We start from the raw sequence: 16,978 nt of genomic DNA, 5'->3' as shown, positions 1-16,978 counted from the left end.
GTTGAGTCTTACGGTTTAGGTCATTCTCCCCCATGCCAGTATAGCTGTCATAAGTCAAACTAAGCCTTGATCTTCGTAACAGAATTGAAGTGGAGAGTTGTGACCTTACTTACATGCCCTGTGCCCAAAGCCTTGGGCCATCAGCTTCAGCTATGTTTTAATGAAACAGGCCCCAGAGCTGCTGCTATGGCTCCTTTCCCTCCACTAGTCGGAAATTGCATACTTGCAAGAATATGAGTCTGGGAGACAGAGTATGCTCAGTGTCAGTCCTTTTACCACCTCCTTGTTTCACAGACTGGTGTAGGGACACATGGTGTTCACTTCATTTTAACAGGTCTCTGACCTCATTAATTTGGTCCACAGTTAATGGCAGTTACACAAGCCATTGTAGGGTCTCTTCCATAAAACATCAGGTTGTGTTCACCAAAGCACTGTAGAGACGGGTGCTCAACTCGTTGTGCATCCCTCATGTTCTCAACTGCTTCTCTACAAATGTTACTCCACTTTGAGAATGTCGAATGGCTCAGATTGGGCATTTTTGGTCTTCATCTCCTAGAGTTGTCTAAGACAGGGCTTCCTGTCCTGAGACGTGTGCACCTAAGGATAGGGGACTGAACAGGAGGAGTATTGTCATGACATTATCTGGTTGTACCCTCCTTGAGACTGTATTATGTCTCCTACCTTGTATCTTACTCACTGCCTGGCACATGGCCTGAAATGTAGTGTTGCCCAGCAAAGACTGAATGAATAATATCACACCTTTCAGAGCCTGTTTATATCTGTAAAATGGTGATAGTAATTCATGTCTCAGTTGCTGTGAAGCTTGAGTTGGAAACTATGAGGTCTGAAAATTAAGTTCATGAACTCACCCTAGAAAAAGTGCTACGTACCTCATTGCTGAATATCACTATGGTCACCTTTGAAATACTCCCCTTGGGAAGCTATGCACCGACGCCATCGCATAGTCCACCCTTCAAAGCAATTTTGGAATTCTTTCTGGAATGGCCATCACAGCTGTTGTCATATTACCCTTGATGTCCTGAATATCATCAAAATGTCTTCCTTTCAATATTTCCTTTATCTCTGGGTAAAGAAAGAAGTCATCGGGGGCCAGATCAGGTGAGTAGGGAGGATGTTGCAATACAGCTATTTGTTGACTGGCTGAAAACTCCCTCACAGACAGTGCCGTGTGAGCTGGTGCATTGTCGTGATGCAAGAGCCACGAATTGTTGGCAAAAAGTTCAGGTCGTCTAACTTTTCACGCAGACTTTTCAGCACTTCCAAATAGTAAACTTGGTTAACTGTTTGTCCAGTTGGTACAAATTCATAATGAATCATCCCTCTGATATCAAAAAAGTTAGCAATGTGGCTCGAACAAGATTGCAAACTAAATTGTCAGACCTCATATTGCATTATGTCAAGTGCCACTCTGCAAGCCTAAGAAATTGCCAATGTTATAATTGCATCGTGTTTTGCAGACCACTCCTTAAAGGGCTGTTGTCTCGTAAGCATCTCAAAGTTAATATTTTTAAAAATGTGATCTTTCTTCCCTAAAAACCTGCTCATCCTCTGGTGTTTCTCATTTCATTCAGTAGAGGGTACCTCCACACACCCAGTCACTCAGGCTGGAAACTTGAAGGACATTCCTGACACGACCTTCCTACTCCCATAATCCCTTGAAGTCCTATTATTTCTACTTTCAAATTACATCTTAAATCAGCTCAGGTCTTACAGTTCTATAGCCAATAACCAATTCCAAGATTCCATTAACTTCTTGCCAGGATACTGCAGTAGCCTCCTGATCTCCCCATTCCTATCTTTGCTTCCCTTCCGTCCAATCGGCACAGCAGCTGGAAGGTGACCTTTGTATAAACATAAATGGGAGGATGCCCCTCCCCCACGTAAGACCTTCCAATGTCTTCCATTGTACTCAAAATTAAGTTCAGACTCCTCATGACATACAAGGCCTTCCAGAATAGAGCTCTGCCTTTCAACCTCCTGTCCACTCTTTCCATTCACATTACACTCAGCTTCAGGGCTTTCCTGGAATGCCCTTCCCTCCACCCTCCTTTGTCTGGCTAATGTATAATTCTCCAGATGTTGGTTTCTATCTAACCCTCAAAGATGTCTTCCATTACCATGTTACCACCACTTTCTTAATTAGGTTACCTCTGTTAGTTTCCTAGTCTTTTTTTTCTTTTCCTTTTTATCTTTTATCACAGTTTGCCACCTTAATGTTTGTTTAGGTCTGTTTTCCCCATTAGACTAAATTCTGTGAAAGCAGACACCATATCTATTTTGTTTAAAAAAATTATGCTTTGGGTAGCACCATGCCTGGCACATAGAATAATATCTCAATGCTTATTAAATATTGAGTGATCTGAAGTCTGGGAAAGCTAATGGTGAAAAACTTGGAGCTGAATCTCCTACAAAGAAGCTTTCTAGTGTGGGATAGAAGTGGTTGCTACGTGAGAACTTAAATCCTTGCTCTGCAACTTACAAGTGACATGACCTTGGATAAGTCATTTCCTCTGAACTTTTTTCCTCAACTGGCAAATGAGGCTAAAGTGAAATGCCTTGCTTTAGCTCACAGGCTTAGGATCAAAGGGACAAATGAATGTGAATTGATTGAGGCCGAGATAATGCTCGCTAACCCACTGCCGAGGAAGGGGTGATGCTGATGCCTCATGTTATGGTCTGGCTGAGTGGGAAAGAGGCCTAGCCTCACCGAAATCCACAGCTACCAGTCCATGGGCCTATCTCAGGACCAGTGATGCCTAGCTCTGTGCTGGGACTTGTGAGAGTGGTCAGCATACAGGTATGCTTGTGTGCCTGGCCTCTCACAGTGAGCTGGGGAAACAGGCCTTGTATATGGCTGATGGCACCTCAGATTTTTACCTTTTGAGACCCAGGTGCCAGATCTCTCTGTCTCTAGTTGTATTGTCTTGGTCTGTACTATCCACGTCCTTCCCATCCCCTCTCATGTCCTCTCTTCTCTCACCTTAAAGGTTTTTCATTTTCAGTTTATTGATCTAGTTCTTCCCTGTGGTGGGATACATGATGGGAAAATGGGGTTTGAAACAGCTACAGCCTAAGGGTGATTGGCAGAAACTATGGAGCTGGACACCTGGGTTCTTTCCCTTCATTTTATAAGGAACCACGGTCTGGGTTTCTTGATGGCTGGTGGTCTAGAAGTAGGGGTGAAGAGGCAGCTCCCAGCTCCAGACTGGAGAATCACTGGGCCTAGTCTAAGGGGTGGAAAGTGCTGGGGCAGAGTTGGGAGTGAGGCATGGTGTAGGTTTTTCATCCCCCGTCTTTTTCTCAGAGGCTGAGGGAAGGAAAAAAGCTAACTGCCCACCCCTCTCTTTGTTTGTCTTGTCTAATTTAACTTACGTTATTTATCAAATAGACAGGTTATTTGGAAAACCAGATGGACCCAGGCAAAAATCATCTGGGTTTTCCAAATGTGAAAAATTAGGTTCTGGGGGCCCAGGAGGAAAGGCTCTGCGTGTGTGTGTGTGTGTGTGTGTGTGTGTGTGTGTGTGTAAGTGAGGAGTATTATGGGTACTTTATGGCTCTGTAGTCAGACACAGAAATTGCTCCATGACATCCAAGCTTCTCCCCGTCCTCTTTTTCCTTCAATTTCTTTATGATTAGAATATAAATGAGAAAACTAAAATTTTTATGTTGATGGCTGGGAATGCTGAAAGGTTTAGTTGGCCAAGGATGAGAACATGTCAGGGGTATCATAGAGCAACAGCTGATAGCTTTTTCTGTCTCTCCAGCTCTCACCTTCTACAGAGCCAGTGGGTTAGTAAGAGGTGCAGGGTGCAGAGAGATTTCTGGAGCAGAAACCTCCACTTGTCCCTTCGATGTTGTTCTCCCAAAACGATCGCAGCAGATATGGAAGTTAGATATTAGGGGAAGAGCTTACCCTTTCATAACTTTGATGATCAGATGGCCAAAAACACTGGGGATTCAGGGTTGTCTCTCCATTAAATTGCCAGGGAAGGAGCTAGCTCTGTAGTTAACGACCAGGAATATTAAAACCTGTGGTTCTGTTACCTCTGAGCAGCAAGGAAGGAATTGAAGCAGGGGGCTCTGGAGGCATGACTCTTGGCTGCAAGAGAGGAAATGATCTGGCCGAAAGCAGAGAGAGAGCCATCTCTCTACATACACACATGCACTAACACAGAACAGAGCCAAGACCCTTTCTGGCCCGAGGAATCTGGCAGCAGCAATAGCACTTGTCCCATTGTGTGAGTGTCATTATTTTAAAGTGTTATTGGCCTGTGAAAGCCACTTAATAACTTGAGCTCATCGGAATAATCTGAGTTAATACTAGCTCCACAGTTGTGAGGATTAAATTTAAAAAAAAAAAAGTAGACAGTCTGCCTCCAGGCCTAGCACATAGTAAACCTCAGTGAGTGCGAGTTGAATGAATGAATCTGAGCAGTAAGGCTCCCCTGACCATTTCCAAAAGTCAGTATATAACTGAGAATTATGGGCTGTCCCATTGGACCTGGAGCCTGAGACATGATCTTACCCTGCCATTCATTTAACACATGTTTAATGACTAGCTGTGGTGTGTGGGGTAGACCCCACGATGTACCATCCCATCTTTCTTCACTGAAGGCCTTGACCCAGCTCCCGGGAGCACTGCAGACAGAGAGCCTTCCGCAGTCAGCCGCTTTGGGGATTGCCTCAGCTGCAGAGAACACCTTGCCAAGATCATGCCCCTTTTCAATACAGCCCACATCGAATGACAGCTGGCCATGTCAGCTCATTTCAGGACAATTCTGAAAGGCCATTCTAGCTTCAGAGCTCCCCTGGGGGTTGGCTGAGGCTATCATGGACTTGCATGGCAGTTCAGCTTCTGTCCTCTCCCTTCCACAAATGTTGATCCAAAGGGCACTTCGTAATAAACATCCTGCATGCTAAACAGTCGGCTAGTCCTGGGGGCCCAGGCACGAGGACAGAAAAGGACAGACTCCTGTGCAGTTTCCAAGCATGGGAGGTGTTGATGCTGTCTTCTTACACCCACCAGAGGGCAGCATCATCAAAGCAACCTGCCCTCCTGAGGCTCAGCGAGTCCCCTGCGGCCTTTTCCTGGTTGGTCCCCTCTAACTTCTGTTATGCAGGATTCCCTCCCGTAGGGTGACCACTCTTCTATCTAAGGGAAGACAACTTTCTGAAACTGTGGAGGCCTTTGTTTTGTCAGTCTCTACAACCCCCCCCCCAACCACCAATCCCCCCCCACACACACACACACACACACTGAAGGCCAATCTGTCTTCCTGCTGCGACCCCTCCCCCCTCCTCAGCGGGGCAACCTCCTTGCCCAGGATCTTCCAGCGCTCCACACTTCTTACCACCCACAATACATTTGTTTTCTGTGTGACAAGGTAATTATGAGCTTGGGGCCAGAAGGCCCAGGGGCCCGTCTGAGGATGGTCACTTCAATCTGGTTCTCCCTGTTCTGCTAACGTTATTGATTTTTAGTTTTATTTATTATGATGATTTTTGTGTGCGTGTGATCTGGCCCTGGTGACACGAGGTATGAAGGCGAGAGGGCAAGAACACATTTATTCTTGTCACAATTTAGCTTCTTGAAACCACCTACCCACCCGACATTTTTTTTTTTAATCTACTGGTTTCAGTATCTTTGTTTACCTGTCTTCATGCTGTCTTCCTAATCCCCATAGTCTCCCAAAGATTCTTCCAGGAATCAGAGCTAGATGTGGTTGAAGGATGGGGGCTGCGGAGAGAAGTGGTGACAGCAAACATGGCACCTTTTGTTAACAGCCATTAACTCATCCATCAAACCTTTATTGCATTCCCATTACCTGTCAATTATTTCTAGGCTAAGCTCCCCAACTCCCTGCTTCTTTCCCATTTCTTCCTCCTGGCGTAGTCCTGAGTCAGGCCAGGCTCTGTACCTTTTTTTCTCTACATCAGTTTCTCTGACTGTGAGATGGGTGAGAGAAAAACTTGATCAAGAACCTTTCAGAGAGAGTGGGATTGGGATTGGGTGGACCCAACTCAAATTTTGCCTGCCTGTCCTGCAGGCTAGTAAAGGCCTCCCATAATGTACTCTAATCTACTTCCTTATGGGCAAGAGGAAGGGCAGGCTTTAGGCAATAAATTACAAGTAGGAGGGGGCACTCTTAACCGGGATGATTGCCATGGGAATCGGCCGAGGCCAAGGGCGATTTGTGAGGCCACGTTCCCCCAGCCTGTTTACTCTGTGTGTGCCAGGAGAATGAATAAATCATTGTTCAGGGGCGGGATGCAGCTGCCGGGCTCCTCCCCTCGGCACATGCCCCGACTTCAGCTCCTCCATTGAGGGCTGCTGGAGCAGAGCAGTTTATACACCCAGCTCCCCAAATCCTATTGAGGCCTCCCCCTCCGCACGAGCCACCGGCTCCAAGCCCATTCAGCCTGGCCCTTTGTGCTGGAGGTTAAGTGGTTACATGTGGGGGGCACCCAGAAAGGACCTGTCAGGCCCTGAAAGGCTGTGCTGATACTGAACCCTCCTACTAGTGAATGGGGTGGGTGGAGGAGAGGTGGGCGGCCAGAGGGTGGGGTGGGGTGGGGGAGAAGGCCTGGGGATTATGGAGCCCACAGAGGCAGCTGCTAGGAAGGGGGTGGAACAGGCACCCCCTTGTCTCATTCCTCCTTCAGCTTCTCTGTTGTGCTCTGGGGTGTTCAGCAGCCTTGGGACCTTGGGTTTGGCTGTTCTGGTCTCTTGGTGGAAGAGAGGTTTGGTAGAGATCATTTACCACCTGGTCTTCATTTACCACAAGAGTGCATTGGGGATAAAGAGTCTACAGTAACTTTTATTCTTCCAGCAGCTCCAAAACACCCCTCAGTTTCTTCTTTTTCCCTTGAGGTGTGGGAGGGCAGGTGGGTGGCAGGGAGTCATGTCCTAGGTTCATTTGGACACTGTCCACTGAGCTTTAAAAGCTTCCTGGGAGCCACCTCAGGAGCTGTTTAAGGTGAAGGGTTCAGGGGAGGAGAGATGATCTCAAACTGGGTGTATTACAAAGATTTTTGCCTGAAAATAAAAGATTCTTACGCTTCAAAAAAAATTTAAAACTTCAGATTTGATGTACCTCCCCCTCATTTATAGCTGAAGAAACAGTCATATTGGGGGTAGGAATGGCCCTGTCTTACCTAACGTGATCACACAGCAATTTCTAGATAGAATGGCACTACCGTGTTTCGCCGAATATAAGACCTAGCCAGACAATCAGCTCTAATGCGTCTTTTGGAGCAAAAATTAATATAAGACCTGATATTATATTATATTATATTATATTATATTATATTATATTATATTATATTATAAAGACCCGGTCTTATATTATAGTAAAATAAGACCGGGTCTTATAATATAATGTAATATAATATAATATACTATAATACATATAATATAATATAACATAATACCCGGTCTTATTTTACTATAATAAAATTTTACTTTTGCGGTAAAATAAGACCGGGTCTTATATTAATTTTTGCTCCAAAAGACGCATTAGAGCTGATTGTCCGGCTAGGTCTTATTTTCAGGGAAACACAGTATATCTTTAAGAGGCAGAGGACACATGGATGAAGAAAATGAGGTCACCAGCTTTGTGGGCCTTCCTTTCCCAAGATGAGCTAATTCTGGGGAATGATTTTCCTTCTAATCTGCCTTAAGGGCTCTCTGGTATATCAGTTGTCCTCCAGAACTGCGCCTGATCTTGGGAGTCCAAGTAACAATATTCACATCATAATGTTTTTTAACAATGTTCAAGGCCGTATTATCTTTATGTAACCTAAAAAGATTAAAATGATTGATTTGTCTAAGTTCCCTAAGCTATGTGAGGAGGTTGGCAGATGATAGCTCAGGAAAAGAGAAGAAAGCAGGTAGCAAGCAATGTAGCTTGTACTCCAGGACTAGACGCCTGTGCTTTGCTCTGATGTGAAACTTTTGGGGGCTTCCTCAGTTATTTCCCTGCTGCCCCCAGGAAGAAGCCTAGCTCCTGGGAATGGCAGTCAGACCTTTCACCACTTGGCCCACTTTATCCTCCAGCCTCATCTCCTACCTCCATTTCCCCACAAGATCCAGTCACACTGGCCTCTGTGTTGTCTGAAAACACTCTAAACACACACGCCACCTACAGTCTCCTCTGCCTTCTCCTGCTTTCTCTCTGTGAGCTTCTAGTTATCTTTTAAAGCTTGGCTCAGATATCACCTCTGTGAAGCCTTTCCTCACCTTCTTACGTACTCATTACTTTTGCCTTCCAGCTCTGTTTCAGGGCCCGCCACATTGTATAGCTCACTCTTTTTCTATTTTTCTTTCTAAACAGGGAACTCCCTAAGGCCACCGCCAGCTCTAATTCCGCTCTGAATCCCCAGCACAGTACTTGGCACAAAGTAAGCACGCCATAACTGTGTGCTGAATGTGAACAAATTGACGGGAAGGGGCAGGTCTTTGATGTTGAAACACCTTGATCCTACCCATTCCTTTCTTCCTGGGAGAACTAACATTCAAAAATTATCTGCTTATAGAGGAACTCATGCCTGTCCTAGTTGCTGGAGTAGAAATTCCTTTCATCTTCCCTTGTTTCCTTACCTGACACCCCAGGCCCCCAGGGCCAGGACCTGGCTACTCGCTGCTAGCCTCTCTTGGCTCTGACTTCTGTCTGCTTGCCAAGATTATCTCTCACTGCTAGGTCTTGGTGATGGGCTGGCCCGCTGCAGATCCCTGTTCAGGCTGGTACTGACCATTTCTGGTGATTTCGGTGTGTCTGCCAATTAAGTCTCTGCAATCTAAGTAGTTGGGTGGACATAGTCGCAGATACCGCTTCACTGAGGGTGACAGATTCCCTGGTATCCTGACTGAGGATGCTTCTGGCCAATGAATAACAGACATCTATACATCTGCTTTTCTGTGGTCATGTAGACACGAACACCTCTGCCTTCTGGGGTTTTTTTATTCTCCAGGCTCCTAGCTCTTTGAAAATTATGGAGTGGCCAGGCCCACTGTCTGAGCACTTACTGCATTAATTATACAGTGCTAGAGTATTCCATACACTGTTTCCTTCCACTAAGAAAAGAGAGGCTACAGTCTGATGCCCTTGGAATTCACTGGACTTATCAGGTATTATGTTATTTAGAACAACTAGCTTTATAGAAAAATGGAATGAACAATTGATGACTTGGCTATGCCAGGTTGGGTTTTGCTATGCCGAGTACAATATAGGTATTAAATCAACAATCAGTATATAATTGTTGGTCTTTTGTAGCCAGAACACATATAAAGAGGTAGAGATGGGTGTGATACCTTCCATGATTGTACCTAATGACTTTCTCGAAGAGTTTCCTTCCTGTCTCTGATATCCTGGTTCTGCAGGCCAGGAGGTTTTAGCAGCTAGGGAGGAATGTTTCTAACCAGGGAACACAAAGATGATTCCACTGCATTTTAAGCTCCTCATAATATAAGAGGAACAGAAGAAAGGAGGTTACAGTGTAGGCTGATCTGATAAAGGCTATCAAGGGGAAATAGAGTTGCTACCACTTAATGAGGGCTGAGAGGTTCATGCATGAGTGGGACCCAAGGGTGTTCTATTAATCAGCATTCTTTTGATTGCTAGTGAAAGAAATTCCACTCAAGTTAGGCTTGGTAAAATGAGGGCCTTATTGGAAGGTATACAAAGGCCTCAGGAAACAGGGACAGGAACTTCACGAGGACTTCTGTCTTTCGTCTCCACTTCTATGTGTCAATATCATTTTCTCCTACTAAAAACTGACTTCTACTTGCCAGAGAATGTGAATGTTACAGCTTACATCTTTCCTGCTTTGTCTTCCTTTAATTTTATTTCAGAAAGTCGCAGAGAAGGGCTCTGACTGACTCCCCGGGAGTGGGGAGCTCTATCTCTGGACTCACCAGGCTCCTGTTTAACCCACGTGGTTAGAGCTGGGAGAGACAGAGCCAAAGTAGAGGTGGGGCGGAGCTGTTCTGGGCCCAGCAAACATTCAGATGACATTATGGCTGTATGGCATGGGAAGATTTGCATAACTCCAGACCACTGAAGCTCAGAGCCTTTAGGATTGAGGGTTTGGATCACCTCATAAGGAAGCAAACTCCGGCTGAAGGCAAGGGAAACTTGCAGTGGTTAAAGGAAAAGGGAAGACTAGTTAGGTCTTGGAACCTGATGTAGAAATAGGGCCGAGGTCTCCACCTGTATATTCTTAGCTGGGGGAGTGTCCAAAGTTTGAGATACTTTTGCTTTCTCCCTTTTATTTCCTTTTCCCTCTTAAAATAGGAGTTGTCATAATCATGAAATAGTTTTTTTCTTCTTCCACTCTCCTTATTTTTATACATAGGATTTGTTGGTGTGATTTAGTGTGCCGTTTAGTCTCTAAGTTGCAGAATGGTGAGTTGGAATCAAGTTGAAACTGGAAGAGGATGCCCCATCATGGAGATCACAGAGTTGAATTCTTCCTCATTAAAACAAACAAACAAAAACAAAACAAAAAAAGCAGCAAAAGAGAGGGATGAGGGAAAGATAAGGCATTTTAAATGTATTATGGTTCAAAGATGACTCCATGTTAGTTTAGTTTAATTTTGAAATGGGGTGCTGGGTACATGAGGAAGGTGTAGCCAATTGTGTAGTTTGCTCAGTAAAATGGGGATGTGGAAGGGACCTTCTGGAAGCTCACCGTGTCTTGAAAGCTAAATTTGTCCCAGTCTTCTTTCTGAGGTTGCCTTAGTTAAGAACTTAATTTAAGAAGTCTTAAGTTCCCGAACACCAGCCATTGCTTTTTGGTGTTTATCATTAAAGTCAGCAATTACTCTGTTTTCTTTAATTGCAAACTGGGCCCCCAAACCCTCAATTCCCCCAAAGAGGAAGAAAGTGAGGGGATCAGGCTTCAGTAAATGGAAACTGAGAAAAGCTCACTGCACTGGCACCAGAGAGGCATTCGTCGCCCTGTGGGAAGCCACCCGGGCCTGGGTGCAGGACAGTAGCCCCATGCCTGACCCAGAGTAGATTTTCTTTCCTCTCTTAAAAATGTAGCTTTCGTAAGTGGCTTTAATAACTAAGCATAAAATGAATACAGAATTTCCAATTGTGATAGAGACTATAAAGAAAAGGAACAAAATGCCCAGGGATAATATAATTAAGGGATCAGAGAAGGTTGATCTGAGAAGAGATCTGAAATATGAGAGGGGGGAGAGAATGTTAGGCAGAGGGAACAGTGTTTGCAAAAGCCGCATGGCAGGCAGAAAGAAGCGTCAAGCCCGGTTGCAGAGATGGAGCGCAAAGGCTGGAGCCGGAGAAGCAGACAGGGCAGGACGATCAGAATTCTGAGGCTGCTGCCTTAAGGATCTACCTTGCAACGGGTTTTTGGCAGGAGGGTGGTGACATGATCCGATTTTCATTTTGAAAATGTCAGTGTCTCCGCAGTGAGGCAAGCCGATCGGAGAGGCCCAGTGAAGGCAGTTAGGAAATAAAACTGTACCTGCAAGGCCTCGGTCAAGGCTGCGGAAGGCGAAGGAGGGGAGGCGGATCCCGCGCTCCGGCCTCCGAGCGCGGCTCCGCGGGAAACCGAACCGGCCCACGTGGGCCAGGCGGCCCCGCCCAGAGCGCTGACGCCGCCCGGCTCCGCAGTCCGCAACTAGGGCTGGGTGCACCGCTCCGGAACCCCGCACCCCACGCCCGAGTCCCGCGTGACGCCCAGGCCGAGGGACTCCTCAGCCCCGAGGGACGAGTTCCCGTCGTGGGTCCCGCGGAACCAGAGCCAGCCACGCTGGGCAGACGCCTCCAGGCGGTGAGTCCAGACACTGAGGTTCGGGGGCGAGGAAGGAAACCAAAGCCTCGGCCCAGCTGCCCCCGAACGGAGAGATTAGGGAAGGATGGTCTCTATCCTTTGTCTCCGGGGGTAGTCTTCCTCTTCCACTAGGCTAGGCAGGAAGGGAGGCCGCTTCCCCCTGTCTTTACAGAATCACCCTTCCCCCTACCCACCCACCCCTCGACCCCGGCAGACTGCGGATTAGCTTGGAGAGAAGCCTGACCCCGGGTGTCTGGGTTTCCATTTTACCCTCTCTGAGAACCCCGCTATTCGTAGCACCACCCTCACTGCTTCCCAGCCTCCTTCGTGGCCCCGCCCAAGTTTAGGAAAAAGAAAACATTTGGGCGGGGAAGAGCTACTGGCACCTTGTTTAGCAGGGAGGGAGTTGGTAGGTTACGAAGGGACGGTCCCTACATCATTCCCCCAGGACTTCTGCCCACTACTGGAGGTGGGGAGGGTCCCTGCCACTTCCACTATCCTCTCACTCTTACTGATCCCACATTTTTCTAATCCTAGTAGTAGATGGTCAGCGGAAACCTCTTGTCAATTCAAATACTAATTTTGGTAAAGCTGGTTGTTGGGGAGGAAAGAAGAGCGTAGTATGCCCTCCCTCCAGGGCCTCAGGATGGAGCAAGCTGGAGGGACACAAGATGGTAGGCATGGAGGGAAGGGGACAAGGTCCAAGAGAGGCTTGTCTGTGCGTGTGTGGGTGCGTGGGTGGGGGTTCTCCTTGGGCAGAGGAGGGAACTGAACCCAGCTCTTCTAGCCCTGGGCAATAGGCAGTAGCGTCCTGCTCCTACTGTTGGCCCCCATCCATGAGTGTAGATATCCCGCTCTCACCCCCATTTACTCACCCAGCAAGTGTGGACTGACACTTGCTTAAATGCCAAGCTCCATGCTGTCTCCTAGAAATATGATGGAAAATAGAGGAGTTCCACGTCTAGTCAGGCAGCCAGATTTATGAACTGCTTTTACAAGAGAGTTAAACAAAAATTGAATAGACATTTACTGACCATCAACTATGTGCCAGGGACAAAAAAAAAACACATGAATAAGACAGTGTGTACCCAGGGCTGTGGGGACCCAAAGGGAGGCAGTGTTTATGTATATTGGGGCAGTGGGGAGAATTTCAGGATGGCTTCAGAAACAGGGGATATAAGAGCTGAGTTTTGAAGTACAAAAAGGAATTTGCTGGGCGGAGAAGGGAGGATCTTAGAGAGCAGGGGCGAGGAAAGGTATGGCAGACTAAGGGAACTGTGTGAGGAGAATGACGGTGCATTCTGAGACCTCTGAGCAGTTTCTTGCGGTGGGAGGGGCAGAGCATCTAGAGGCAAGTCTGGAAGGGTGAGCAGAGGCCGGATGAAGCACAGCCGGGCAGGCTGTGGAGAGATTTAGCAGAAGTTTAGGGAAGGCAGTGGGAGCTGTGCCCAATCAAATTTTCATTTTTTTTAAAATAAAGCTTTTTTTCTTTTTTTCTTTTTTTTAAAGATTTTATTGGTGAAGGGAAACAGGACTTTATTGGGGAACAGTGTGTACTTCCAGGTCTTTTTCCAAGTCAAGTTGTTGTCCTTTCGATCTTACTTGTGGAGGGCGCAGCTCAGCTCCAGGTCCAGTTGCCATTGTTAGCTGCAGTGGGCACAGCCCACCATCCCTTGCAGGTTGTTATTAGCTGCAGGGGGCATAGCCCACCATCCCTTGCGGGAGTCCAACCCGCAACCATGTGGTTGAGAGGACACGAGCTCCAACCGACTAAACCATCCTGGAGCTCAGCGGCAGCTCAGCTCAAGGTGTCATGTTCAATCTTAGTTGCAGGGGGCGGAGCCCACCATCCCTTGTGGGAGTTGAGGAATCAAACCGGCAACCTTGTGGTTGAGAGCCCACTGGCCCATGTGGGAATCGAACCTGCAGCCTTTGGTGTTAGGAGCATGGAGCTCCAACTGCCTCAGCCACCGGGCCGGCCCCTCAAATTTTCATTTTTAACTGCAGGCAGAAAGATCAGTGAAAAGGCTGTGGCATTCAGTAATCCAGGTAAGAAATGGCCTGAACCAAGTGAAAGTGAGGGGAGATATATGTGCATAAACACAGAGGTTTTTAAGAGGAAGAATTGTCAGTGTTTGGTGGCCGATGAGATGACAGAAGAAAGCAGAGTCCAGGATGCGTTCAAGTTTCTGGTTGGAGTGACTGAATGGAGAGTGAGGTCATTTTGCTAAGGACACTGAAGATGGTGAGCTGGTTTGGACGTGTAGAATTTGAGGGGCCTGTGGTTGGTTGCAGAGTTGGGTATCCGTTGGATCTGGGCTGGAGACAGATCTGAGAGTCAACAGCACATGATGGTTGTTGAAGCTACAGCAGAGGATGAGGTCACCTGGGGGAGAAGTGCATAGAATGAGAAGACAACATGCTTCAGAGGGCTGAGGGAAAACCCTCTGCAGGAGACCGAGAAGTTACAGTCAGAGAGGGAGGAGGAAAACCACGAAGGGAGATGTTAGCAGAGACCAGAGAAAGGGACTGAAGGAGCAGCCAGGCTCCCGCTTGCTGCCTTGTCCCTGCAGCTAGGTTGCCTGGACTCAGGTATCCCACCCTCTCCTGCTCTGACTCATTCTTCTGCTTCCCCTCTACAGACCAGATGTTCGCCATCCAGCCAGGGGTGGCTGAGGGGGGCCAGTTTCTGGGGGGCCCACCTTCTGGAGTATGTCAGCCTGAGTTCCAACCAGACAGCAACTCCAACTTCATGGCAAGTGCCAAGGATGCCAATGAGAATTGGAGTGGGATGCCAGGCCACGTGGAGCCCATTCTGATGAAGAACTCCGAGTTGCCCTCTGATAACCAGTCCTTCCAGGCCCCTGGACTTCCTGAGGGGGAGGTCCGAAGCCCACCAGAAGGGGCAGAGATCCCCAGAGCTGAGCCTGAGAAGATGGGTGGTGCTGGCACAGTCAGCTCCCCTCTGGAGGACAATGGCTATGCCAGCAGCTCCCTGAGCATTGACAGCCCTAGCAGCAGCCCTGAGCCTGCCTGTGGGACCCCTCCAGGCCCTGGCCCTTCAGATCCCTTTTTGCCCTCGGTGGCCCAGGCTATGCAGAAGCTGCAGGCTCAAGAACGATACAAAGAGCAGGAGAAGGAGAAGCACCACATGCACTTGGTGATGTACCGTCGCCTGGCTCTGCTCCAGTGGATCCGAGGTCTGCAGCACCAGTTGATTGACCAGCAGGCCCGCCTGCAGGAGAGCTTCGATACCATCCTAGACAACCGGAAGGAGCTTATCCGCTGTCTCCAACAGAGGGCAGCACCATCCAGACCCCAGGACCAGGGCTAAGAGCATGCCTCCATGGGGTGCAAGGGGTATCTGTAAATATTTGCAGGCATGAATGCGGTTGTGCACAAGTACGTGATTATTAGCTGGTATGAGTGCAGCTAAGGATAAGTGAGTAGTATGTGCTAACATGTAGTGGATATGTGTAGGCACGTATGAATCAGCACCTGTGCACCAGCTTGCATGTGTGGTGTGTACACACGAGCTAACTTACGTGCAGGCCTATGTATGAGTGTGTCCATCTGTGTATGTGTAGCATGTATGTAAGAGGGAGTAAACTTGTATATGCATATGTGGACGGGCACCCAGAAGTGTGTGTATACGAGTATATGCATGAGTGAGGATGTACAATTGACCCTTGAATAACACAGGTTTGAACTGCATAGGTCTGCTTATGAGTATATGTGGATTTTTTCAATACATATGTATAGCACTGTAAGTGTATTTTCTCTTATGATTTTCTTAATAACATTTCCTCTTCTCTAGCTTACTTAATAGTACTGTGTTTCCCAGAAAATACTAAGACCTAGCCAGACAATCAGCTCTAATGCATCTTTTGGAGCAAAAATTAATATGAGACCTGGTCTTATTTTACTATACTATAAGACCGGATCTTTATAATATAATATAATAATATAATATAATATTATAATATAATTAATATAATATAATACCAGGTGTTATATTAATTTTTGCTTCAAAAGACACATTAGAGCTGATGGTCCGGCTAGGTCTTATTTTCGGGGAAACACGGTAAGGATAATAGTAAGTATGTGGTGCCTATAACATACAAAATATGTGTTAATCGACTTTATGTTATCAGTAAGGCTTCTGGTCAATAGGCTATTTAGTAGTTAAATTTGGGGGGAGTCAAAAGTTATACACGGATTTTTGACTGTGTCAGGGGTCAGCAGCACTAAACCCTGTGTTCAAGGGCAACTGTATATGCAAAAGATGTATGTGCCTATGAGCGAGTTTGAGTGTGCAGGCTTGTGGTGGGTGTATGTGAGGGAACCCTTGTGTGTGCAGGCCTATGGGTAGGGATACATGTGTGTAGGTGCAGGCATGGGAAGTGTAGATTAGGAATGTGTATTTGCAGGCAGACTTGTGAGCAAGAGTGTGCAAGTATATATTCAGTTGCACATGTGGAGCATCCATCCATACCCTATGTTACCCATGGGCTGCCATAGCCTTTTTTCTCCACAGGGTCCCACTGCTTCCTGGAAAGAGGGCGACCTGCTGTCATTTATCTGAGGCTTATGGCTGATCCATTCTCTGGGGATTTCCCAGGCCACCTCTCCTCCCTCTCTTCACTCCTCCTAGACCTTGCTTTGCTAAGGCTGCTGTCCCTGATGATGGATTTGCTGTAGGTGGTCGCTGCTTTAGCCTGCCATGGCTTTTTGGCTGCAGTTTTGCCAGGGCAATTGGTAGAGAATTAATTTCAGGGAGGGGAGCTGGGGGTGGTGATCGACACCATGGTAGGAATGGGGGGCAGGATCAGAGAAGAAGATAGGGGACTGGCCCTCTTGAACTCTGCCTTTGGGTACATGGGAGATGGGGCTGGGGGAGATGATGATGGCAGAACCCTGTGAAGAATAGGAGAATGGGAATTCTAAAATACCAGTTCCAAATAAACCATACCTCTGCACTGCAGAGGAGCTTTTGCAGACCATACAGCTTCTGATGAAAAGAAATGTGTGCTTATGAGCTTGCAAGGAATGGACAAGGTGATCCCAGGGTGTTGGGAAAAATCGCCCTTCCCTCTCTCTGCCTCTACTTCGTATGGCTCCCTGGCTCTAACAACACTGGATGTTGAATGAGTTTGGT

At 47.1% G+C, this 16,978-nt stretch overlaps 1 protein-coding gene across 1 annotated transcript; it reads left to right on the top strand.

The window, feature by feature from the left end:
* The first annotated feature begins 11,632 nt into the window (after positions 1 to 11,632).
* LG06H1orf216 (linkage group 06 C1orf216 homolog) lies at positions 11,633 to 15,636 on the top strand. The gene is made up of 2 exons (XM_019726504.2): positions 11,633 to 11,820; positions 14,463 to 15,636. Exon 2 carries the CDS (start codon positions 14,468 to 14,470, stop codon positions 15,152 to 15,154), a length of 687 nt encoding a protein of 228 aa, XP_019582063.2. The 5' UTR covers positions 11,633 to 11,820; positions 14,463 to 14,467; the 3' UTR covers positions 15,155 to 15,636.
* The last annotated feature ends 1,342 nt before the right edge of the window (positions 15,637 to 16,978 follow it).

This window comes from Rhinolophus sinicus, linkage group LG06 (assembly GCF_036562045.2).
Source record: "Rhinolophus sinicus isolate RSC01 linkage group LG06, ASM3656204v1, whole genome shotgun sequence".
Lineage (NCBI taxonomy): Eukaryota > Metazoa > Chordata > Mammalia > Chiroptera > Rhinolophidae > Rhinolophus > Rhinolophus sinicus.
The sequence above is the reverse complement of the archived record's forward strand: the minus strand, read 5'-3'. Positions and strand labels throughout refer to the sequence as shown.

Excerpts from the sequence above, each read along its gene's own strand:
- LG06H1orf216 (XM_019726504.2), top strand. The coding sequence starts at position 14,468 with ATGTTCGCCATCCAGCCAGGGGTGGCTGAGGGGGGCCAGTTTCTGGGG.